This window comes from Alligator sinensis, unplaced genomic scaffold, assembly GCF_000455745.1.
Source record: "Alligator sinensis unplaced genomic scaffold, ASM45574v1 scaffold144_4, whole genome shotgun sequence".
Taxonomy (NCBI): Eukaryota; Metazoa; Chordata; order Crocodylia; family Alligatoridae; genus Alligator; species Alligator sinensis.
Window position 1 is genome coordinate 165,229 of NW_005842190.1, and position 9,791 is coordinate 175,019.

The window sequence follows — 9,791 nt, forward strand, 5'->3', positions numbered from 1 at the left end:
GTTTGCAGACCATATTTATTCTACATAATCCATGAAGGAAGAAACCAAGTTTCTGTTTTCAGAACTGAATACATCTATATAAACAGGTTATTAGTAAACATGGTTTGTAGCTCTACTTAAAAGAAATGCCTTTAGATAATTGCATGTCCTCTGATTAATATTTAGCTCTTCACAACTCATCATGTTAAAACTTGCAATCCAATTCTCACACTGGCTATTCTAGGATTTACTTGAGAATTCTTAAGTGATGGATAAGCTTACCATCTCATCACTTACAGCCTCCATCAGGGCCTCAGTGGAGCTGGTGTGGCTGAGAGCTGGCGTACGGTCAAGCTCCCAGAGCCAGTTAACAGCAAACTCTACAGAACATTCAGTCACTGGAACGGCTTTCTGCTGCCACTTGATAGGATCTTGAGCAGCCCTAAAAGTGACATTAGCTGCAAGTCAGAAGTAATAAAGAGCCACTAGAAATGTACAGCAGCTGAGTTCAAAATGATTCCACTGTGCTAGACCTTTAATAATAATAAACCCCGACATGCTGCTAAAACCTAACCAGTAATAAGATAAGGCCAGGCAAAACAAAACCCTCCACAATTGTTAATATAATTTGCTCAAGGCAGAAGCTTTTATGGCTTAGAATGATTCAAATAGTACAGATGCTTTAAAATCAGTTTCTAGAACATATTTATCCTTCAATATACACCATTTAAAAAATCTATCTGATTGTGTAGACTGGTAGAAGAGACAAATATTCTAAACTACTGCTTCCCAAACTTTTCCTCCGCATGACCCCATTTATGACCCCATTTCCTCAGCATGGCCCCTCACTCCCAATCTGTAGCAGGGGCACCCCTTCCCCAGGTGCCCCTCGCTCCCCACCCACAGCCCACACCCCCTAGCCCTGCTGGTGCCCTTCTGGTGCTGGTGCACAGAGCCCTGCTTCTCCCCGCACCCCTTCCCACCTGTGGGCAGCACGGCTAGAGTGGAGCCCATGGGCAGAGGATGCAGGGGCCTCTGCAGCCCAGTGGGCAGAAACCAGTGCAGAAGGGAGGGGAGGCTTAGTACCAGGAGCCCCACGCCAACCACACCACCATGGTGAGGTGCCCCCTGCCCACCAGGCAGCGGCAGCAGCAGCAGCACCGCTGAGTTGTGCCCCCTGCTGCTGCCAGGTGGGTAGGAGGTGCCTTGCCATGGTGGCATGGCTGGCATGGGGCTCCCAGCATCAGCACTGAGCTTCCCCACCCTGGTGTGCTGCGGAGGCCCCGGAGGGAGGCAGCAGGGTGGGGAGCCCCAAGCCTGCAGCCTGTCGCCTGCATCTGCCCCCGTCCCACACACACATCTGGGGGGCACATCTACCCCATGCCTCCCTCCCCAGGAGCGTGTGACCCCACTTTTTTATTGCTGCAACCCCAAATAGGATTGTGACCCCAAGATTTGGAACTGCTGTTCTAAACAATGGGAGATAAATACTGTAATGTATATCCAGTTGGGCCCAGAAAACAAACAAATGAGAAAAGGCATGGTCCACCACTTAAATCATATTTCTGAATGGGAAAATCTGAGTTTTACTCCTCCTCACTGTGTCACTTTTATGATGAATCATTTTTAACAACTCCATGTCATCTGAAAATAGAGGTTAATACTTACCCGCCTTTCAAGCAAAGAGTTGGGATGCTCAGTTCATTAATATTTTCAAAAAAGGCTTGTGACTTTTGCATTTGAAGGCATAGATAGGTGAAGTATGCAAGTATGTGCAAATCTATGTGGGTGTGTGTGTGTGAGAAAAAAGAAAAAGGAAACTAAATAGTGCCTACTAGTAGAATTGCCATCTGTGGCAGGTATCTGTGGCATGTATCTGTGGCATTCCAGAAAGTAATATTCTGGAGAGTTTCTAGCTAACCTTCATGACCAGGTCTGCAGACTTTTTTTAAAGGGAACATTTTAAAGTCCATTGGGGAAGAGAAGAATTGAGCACATTAGGGATCTAGAATCAAGTCCATATCATAATTCATGGGCAGAATGACTGGAGACAGCTCAACCTAGTTGTTACTAGGCTTTCTGGACTCAGTAATCATAACAGAGTCAAATTTTGCAATATTCATAATTTGCAAGTACATAAATTCCCGTCCCCCTATATGCATACAAATCTGAATGTGTCTGTGCAAAGACTTACCGGAATATGGTAGCATAAATCAAAATTTGTGCACGCACATGGATTAGAAAATTTGTCAAAACTTTTCTTTTTCACTAAACACAAATTAATTTACTCATACTCAGAAAGGAACAATGGCCTTGTTTTTACAGCACTGGACTGGGACTTAAGATCTGGGTTCATTCCCTAACTGCTTTCTAGTTTCTTGTGTGACCATGGTTAAAGTCACTTAAACTCTTTGCATACTAGTGTTCCAGCTGTAGAGTATATATATTAATACTTCCTTTCTCCAAACCTTTGTCTTGTTTATTCGGTTCTCCAGAGTAAGGATTGTTTCTTATTGCATGGATACACAGGACCTGGCATAATGCTGTGCTGAATATGGTGGGACCCACTAGGCCAGGGGTGGGCAATTATTTTGGGCGGAGGGCCACTTACTGAGTTTTGGCAAGCCATCGAGGGCTGCATGATAGGCAGCCAGGAGCAGATAAATATTAATTTTCTAAATTTTTTAGGGGCCCCACAGGCCAGACAGAATTGCCTGGTGAGCCGCATCTGGCCCCTGGGCCACATTTTGCCCACCCCTGCACTAGGCCCTACCAGAACACAGATGCTTTCTCCTGTATTAAACATATCATCAGAATATACATATCTATATGCTAGTGGACTTTATCTTATACTTAATCAGTAAAAGATAAGCAACCTTCCCCTTACCGAATGAGGTTAAATTTGGCAAGGTGGGTCACTTGTTCCAAGAGGACCAAAGAAAGTGCATCACGGCACCGATCAAACTCAGTCCCAGGCATGGCGCCAAAATCCAAAACAATGATAATGCATTGTTCCTGAATCACTCCAAATATCTGCCGGCTTTCACTGGTTAACCATTCCATTCTCTGCTTGTACAGCTCGATAGCTCCAGTTAGACAATCCACAAAATGAAGAATTAGCTCCTTTTTGGCGGTCAGCTTTATTTACGTAAAAGAGAGAGTGAAAATGAACATCAAAACAAATAACTCAAATGCAGCCCTAAGTTCAGAACAGCTGTGATAGTTCATTTATAATTGCCAGATATTCCAGCCAAGGTAGCAGTGAAAACAACCATGCTTCCTCCACTATTTCAGGGGAGTAAATAATTGATAAATGTGTCTAAGTTACTCACATATAAAAGAAAAGCCACTGTTCTTTCTCTTAATTGCCCTCCACAGTCTTTTTAAACAACCATAGGACAGTGCCAACTAGTCTGTATTGCTATTCTGTGATCAGATGAGAGCAAGCTCAGGGAATTAATCCTTTCTCCTTACTGACTGCTGTTTACAGCACAGAGGGATGGGTGAACCAGGGCACATAGAAACTTGTTAGAGTCAAACAAAATTTTGACTTGCTTCTAAAACACTTGGAAGGGAGGTAGACATGGGATAAGGGAACAAGCGGTCTCAGTCTTGTCTTTAACTATCAGCTGAATGGAAATTAAAAATGTTTCCTTGATGAGCCACTGTTTCTATCTAGGATGTCCAACACTGAGCACCACAAGAACCTAAATATTAATTGTTGGATATTTGATACACATTTGAGACATAAATGCAAATAAAAACAATGTTCCCACAAGTCCCAAACCCACCAGTAAACTAATGCAAACCCAGAGCCAGTACTGGAGAGAGAAATAATTGTAAAACAAAGCAGTTTTTATATACAGAAACCACTAAATAATTCTGTGGCCCTTATAACACTCACCTCAGGCTCTAGGTAAAGACTTCCTGCAACACCTGTAAGGTAATGTATGTGTCACCCCTTTACTTATCCCACAAGTTCTCCAACAGAGAATACAAATATTTGGAAATTTAAAAGGTTTCTAAAATAAGATTCCTCTGGAAATAGAAGATTTGAACTCTAATTCACAGTGTCATCTTGCAAACTTCTGCCTCGGATTCCTACTTTACTTTATCTATCAACTGTAGCCAAGTAATCTCCCACAAGACTAGGCAGGACTGTCATGCTGGAAGGCCCCTCAGGTAACAATATCATATAATCCTGTTCATAAATCGATCAAGCACATTTTAAAAGCAGTTTTGTGCCTGCACTAGTCCTAGTGGAAGGCTGTTGCAAAATTTCACTCCTCATATTTCCACTTTAAATGTAGAAATGGGCAGTTTATACCTATTTGTTCATTTTTCAGGAGTCTCCATCTTTAGCGGCACATCCCCCATCTCAGCTTTCATTTCAGTACGCTAAACAAGCTAAGCTCTTCTAGGTCTCTTCTGGAATGGCAGACTCGCCCTTCCCTTCATCTTAATTGTCCTTTTCTGCACTTGTTCCAGATCACATTTACCTTTGTCAACCATGGGTAACTGGAACTGTGCACAGTGTGCCAAATGAGGTCTCACCAGGGCCTTGCAAATGGCAGTCATACTTCCTTAACTGCCTCTCCTGATAAAACCTAGAATGGCATTTCGTGCCATCAAAGGATGCATCAGGAGATCATCTGTAAGTGTTAAAAATGTAGTGGGAAGAAAGACAATGAAATAAAGATCTTTCGAGGTCCCTTCCAGCCCTAATGTCTATGAAATCTATGAAGACTCCCCGGAATTGTTTTTACCCAATTTTTACACCCAGTGCCTAGTAACTGGGAAATGATGATGGACATCAGAAGATGATATGCAATTTGTTTCATAAAGTGTTTACTCTTATGAATTAGCTTTTTTATTCCTTCTGGCTGCTGCACAGATTTATTCAACCAGTATCTATCTTTCAATAATGGAGCAGTCGGCAGCTGTTACTAAGACATTCTTTAGAAATGTGCGTCTGGGCACAGTTCCATCAAGTTGTGGTTATACCACGTCTTTTGTGACCTGCTGGTACTAAATGCTAAGGGAATGACAGCATATTATGTATCCTCATTTCATCATCTCCATTTGTTTTACTGGTTAGCATTCTGTAAAACTAAATTGAGTCTCATTTCCATTTAAAACTGTGTAAATTCTGTTACTTAGAAACTGCAACCTTCTCTTGAACACTGTATTCTAAAGCTTCATCAGGGCTAGTGTATCAGCATCCATCAGGAAGAAAGAAAAAGAAACCTGGTTTCCATACCATTAATCACTTGGCACAATAGAAATAAAAGAATCAAAAGATAAAGATTCCACACGGGAAATGCATGAGTTTCATGTCTGCATCCTTTTAGGAGAAGGAGACACTTCAATCACATTGTTCTGTTGTACTGATATTATCTTTTAAATGGAAACCAGTTATTACTCTAGTGAACCACAGTCAGTTGCACTTACATTATATACTCTGCCATCCTGGGCTCTCATGTACTGAGGAAAAAGACCATCTGCATACCGTGAAGCCACGAGTTTCCCCAAGGTGGACACATAATCTACATTAAAGATCACAAATGGTCAAGTACGCAGTTTACAGATTATTTTCACTATGCACTGTTTTTCTAAATCATATGCAACCAACCAGAAGATTAACTCTACCCCTTTTCTTAGATGCTTTGCTTCTCATGAAACAAATACTGTAATATTTTTATAGGTATTGTTAACAAGGTTTAGAAAGGTTCTATTTATACTTAATTTTTTCAATTAGTCCCACCTCTTAGAATCAATGTTGTCCATGTCTACCTGGGAATTTTAAAAAATGTATTGACTTGTTAACAAGTTACAAGGTAAATGGAACTTTGGCAATTTTAGATTTAAGCCATTCAACTCCTGTTTCTCCATTTGCCTCTTAATTGCAATGCAAGATTTTCGCTAAAAAGGAATCTAAAATTTTGCCTCAAAAATACCTTCCCATTATACACTTGGGCAGGAAGAAATGTGAACAAAAGCTGAGGAAGAAAAATCATGCTACGCTCCCCTACAGAAATCCCTCTATATAGCTAGAACTCCATATTAGGAATATATTGGGGTGAAAATATTTAAAATCCACACAAGCATCTATTATCTTCAGCACTTCCTCCTGCTGGTACTTTCTACTGGTAAATCTATACTCTAAGCAGCATTAACCCCTCTCTGACACTCCTAGCTCCCTCCCCAGTGAGGGGTCATTGTACAATCCCTGGAGTCTCTGTTAATGACAACAGAGCTCCTATCAGGGGAACATACAGAATTTCAGGATCTGCTCTGTTAGCCTCTGAATTCAGCATGGTTCCAAGCCATCTGAATTCTTAAACTACACAGTCTAAACAATTATTAATATAATACAACTCCTACTTCTTTGGCCATAAGCTCTTCATAGCAGAGAATGCTTTGCCATGCTCTGTAAAGCACTGTTATAAAAACAATAATTTGTAACAAAGGCTCCAGTTTGCTGTCACATAACTGAAAACAAGCAGTTTTCTATTGTAGATCTGGACTTTCGAATGAAAAACAGCCTCAGTTCAAAATCAGATATAATTATCTGTCCAAAATGTATCTTTGGTGAAGACAGGTATTCAAAAATGTTTTGGCTAGCTGTGCAGTTCAACTGGTAGCAAGAGTTTCACCTTGCAGCTATGGAGAGATCTATCTATTTTCCTATGACACTGTCATTTTCCAAAGACATTTCCTGTACTGATTCTGGAATTGTCAGTATCTCAAGTTATATAACAACTGCAGCCAGGCAGGAGAGAACTCTCGGGATTGGTGCAAGAATGAAGAAAGTACTGGTGGAAATTAAAGAGAATAGTTTTTCTCTCTGCTCAAGTAAGTGAAAAGCTATGCAATACAGGTACTCCCCCAGTACTCTGAAGTGGAAGAGAAAGGAAGCTGAATGTGACTTCCCTTTCCCCACTCTATATTATCAGGGAAAAGGAGACTGTTTTAGAAGCTCCACAACATACACTGTGGGAAAAGAAAGGGAAGGAAAAGGTAACAAAAAAAGAAAAGCAAAGCAAAGCAGCTACTGTGCTCTGGATTATTCCAAGTCAAGTTTTAGCTTATACCATTGATTTGCATTATACCTTCCCTGTGCTGAAATCCAATTTGTGATAAAATCTGAGAAAGGGATAGCTTGTTTCTCTTAAGCCCATAAAGTTGAAGCCACTTAGAAGATGAAATGAGAGGTTGTACATCCAAGTCCCACTGAATTCTCTTAAGTTTCATGTCTTTTTCTGTAGATTTTCCCTTGGCCACAATGTGAGAATCATTTTTTTCTTGTTCTCCATGTTTTACATCAGAAGTAACCACTACAAATGAATGGAGGGGAAAAACATGAGTGTTTGTTGATACTTAGCAAAAAGTGTTGATTCACTCCCTGCATTCCTTTTTTTCCACCAGGTTTTTTTCCAAGGCTTTTTTTTATAATTCTCTGACAACTCTCTCAGATACACACACTTACTACTTTACTATTCCTCTTTCTTTCATACGTATTCATCTCTTTTATACTAGGTTTATCACTACAAACTGTTCATTTTAAGACCCAAATGTTGGAAGACTATACCCAGTCTGCCAGAAAGCAATCCTTCAGACCTTTCAAAATCTCACCTACATAGCAGTAAAGTGCACTTGAAGATTGTCAGTGAATCATAACATGCCCTTCAGAAGCTTTGTACTGTGTATCAACCAGGAAGACATAAAATGACTACTTTTCAAGGTACTCACAGTAATTCCAGGCAAGCTTCTTGCAGGGCTTGCTAGTCATTCTGGACTTGTTGATTTGCAGATGCTCTTTCAGGTCTTCTTAAAAACCTGAATAATTAAAAACAGACAGACATTATTTAATACAGTACTGGGCCCAATTAGGATTGTAACCCAACTGTTCTGGGCAATTACATATAGAAAAGACAAGCCACGCTCCAAAGAACTTGCAACACAGAATCCAGTCTTGATGATACACACATAACTTTATTCATAAGAATAATTTTATCACCTTCAATAAGACCATCAAACAAGATACAATTATGCATATGTGTACTGCAGTACCAGATCCCACTTATGGGAAAGAGGCAAACAGCAGGTGTAGAAAAAATGCTGAAGGGTGAGGTAAAGGTGAGAGCAACAGGACCATATGGTTGCATATATCAGTGTAATTTTTAGGCTTCATGATTTTTAATTTGTTTACTTTTTCTTTTTTGATACATAAGATGAATGAACAAGAGAGATTTAGTCACTGACTAGACAGCTGCCTAACTATTGTCATCAGGCAGCCTTACCATTGTCATTATTGCAGAGATGAGATGAAAAATAAAGGTAAATCTGTTCTAAAAAAATAACATCAGCCCTTTTCTTCTTTATAGAATCAAAAGCATTATTTTTACCAGATAACAAGCATTTTAAAGACACATTCTAAAATATACCAACTGCTTTAGTCTTTGTTCTACTCGTGGAAAAAAATGCAATACTAAAGACAGAGGCAACCTTAGTTCTTAGGGGCCCTGGTAACAAAACAAAACAAAAAACATAAGCAGCCCTTCCTACAACCTGACGTATCAAACATTCTTCATAATAATTTTATTTTAGTATAATAAAATTATCAGGGTTTTACTGTCTGCTTCTGAAGAACAACCAAATAAAATATGCCTAGAGAGCAGTGACTTGTGTGATTTCTAAGCAGGAAAACAGAAACAAAGGCTAGCTGTTATAGCAGCTTTGTATTAACAACTGATCAGCATTTCAAACAGCATTCTGCATTTGAGTTATAGATGCCAGATGCCATCTCCCTTTACACAGGTCCAGAGGTGTGACTATAACTTTTCCTTCAATATCATTATACAAAACTTCTGCCCATCCCATTTGAGCAGTATCTATGTGTTAAGTGCTAGCATTTTATGAAAAGAAACATTTGGGAAGAACATGTAATGGCTCCAGTGCAAAACCGTACATTCACTAAGGCCAGATACAGGTATTACACATAAACTGGTCTAAATGATTGGAAAGCGATCTAAACCCATAACCACACAGAAGTTCAGTGTACACTGACTGGTCTAAAAATGGAGAAACCTGGTGTAAGATAGACCTGGATCAATGTGCTCTCAAACTTAATCAATTAGGTTAGACAAGTGAATTGAAATTCTGTACCAGAGTAAAGTCCAAGGAAAGGCAAACTGGTTCAGAAAAAGATGACTATTGTGTTAAGCCTCAATTCAAACTTTAGACCAAACCAGACTCTTTTAATAAGGTGAATAAGAATTCATGTAAGTATTTCTTTCATTTCCTCCTGCCTGATGCCAACAAGTCTCTTAAACCTTCCCTTGTCCTGCATTTAACAGATGCGGCAATCTGAGCTAGAAGAAGACTTACAAATGCACAAACTCCTTGGAAAAGCCTGAATGTTTTCTGTAGAACTACACAGAGGCCACCTGAGTACCAAACCTTAACCTGGGGGTTAAGGTTTGGTAAGAGAACAAGGAAAGAAAGCGTAAAGTACCCAGATGTTAGGGCAGTGAGTCTGGGTCTGGGTCTGGGTCTGGGACAGACATTGCTTAAACCAGTTTGACCCAAATCATTAAAGTCTGATACTACATTCAACCAGGTTTATCTCAAACCGGTTTCAGCTATTTTCAACCTGGTTTATGTGCAGTGAACATCTGTTCTGTTACGGGTTTAAACCAGTTTCTGATTACTTAAACTGGTTTATGTGTAATGTCTGTCCTAAAAGGGTATTTTAGACTCAAGCCACCCCTTGGGAAATGGGCTTCCACTGATTTTCAAGCACGGAAAAA

General features: G+C 40.0%; 1 protein-coding gene across 9 annotated transcripts in view; it reads right to left on the reverse strand.

The window, feature by feature from the left end:
• Positions 1 to 7,821, reverse strand: part of VWA3B (von Willebrand factor A domain containing 3B) — a 127,095-nt gene extending 119,274 nt beyond the window's left edge. For 7 of the 9 annotated variants that reach the window (XR_003094696.1, XM_025207263.1, XM_025207264.1 and 4 more), the window contains exons 1-5: positions 7,732 to 7,821; positions 7,092 to 7,316; positions 5,431 to 5,525; positions 2,867 to 3,117; positions 262 to 421 (exon numbers count right to left, since the gene is read on the reverse strand). Coding sequence is in view for 7 of the 9 variants with exons in the window: in XM_025207263.1 (XP_025063048.1) it covers positions 262 to 421; positions 2,867 to 3,117; positions 5,431 to 5,525; positions 7,092 to 7,316; positions 7,732 to 7,771 (771 nt within the window). In the remaining 2 variants the exon portion in view is untranslated. Of the gene's footprint in view, positions 1 to 261; positions 422 to 2,866; positions 3,118 to 5,430; positions 5,526 to 7,091; positions 7,317 to 7,731 lie in introns of those variants that run through there. The other 2 variants (XM_025207266.1, XM_025207268.1) reach the window with 2 other exon arrangements.
• Positions 7,822 to 9,791: the final 1,970 nt, after the last annotated feature.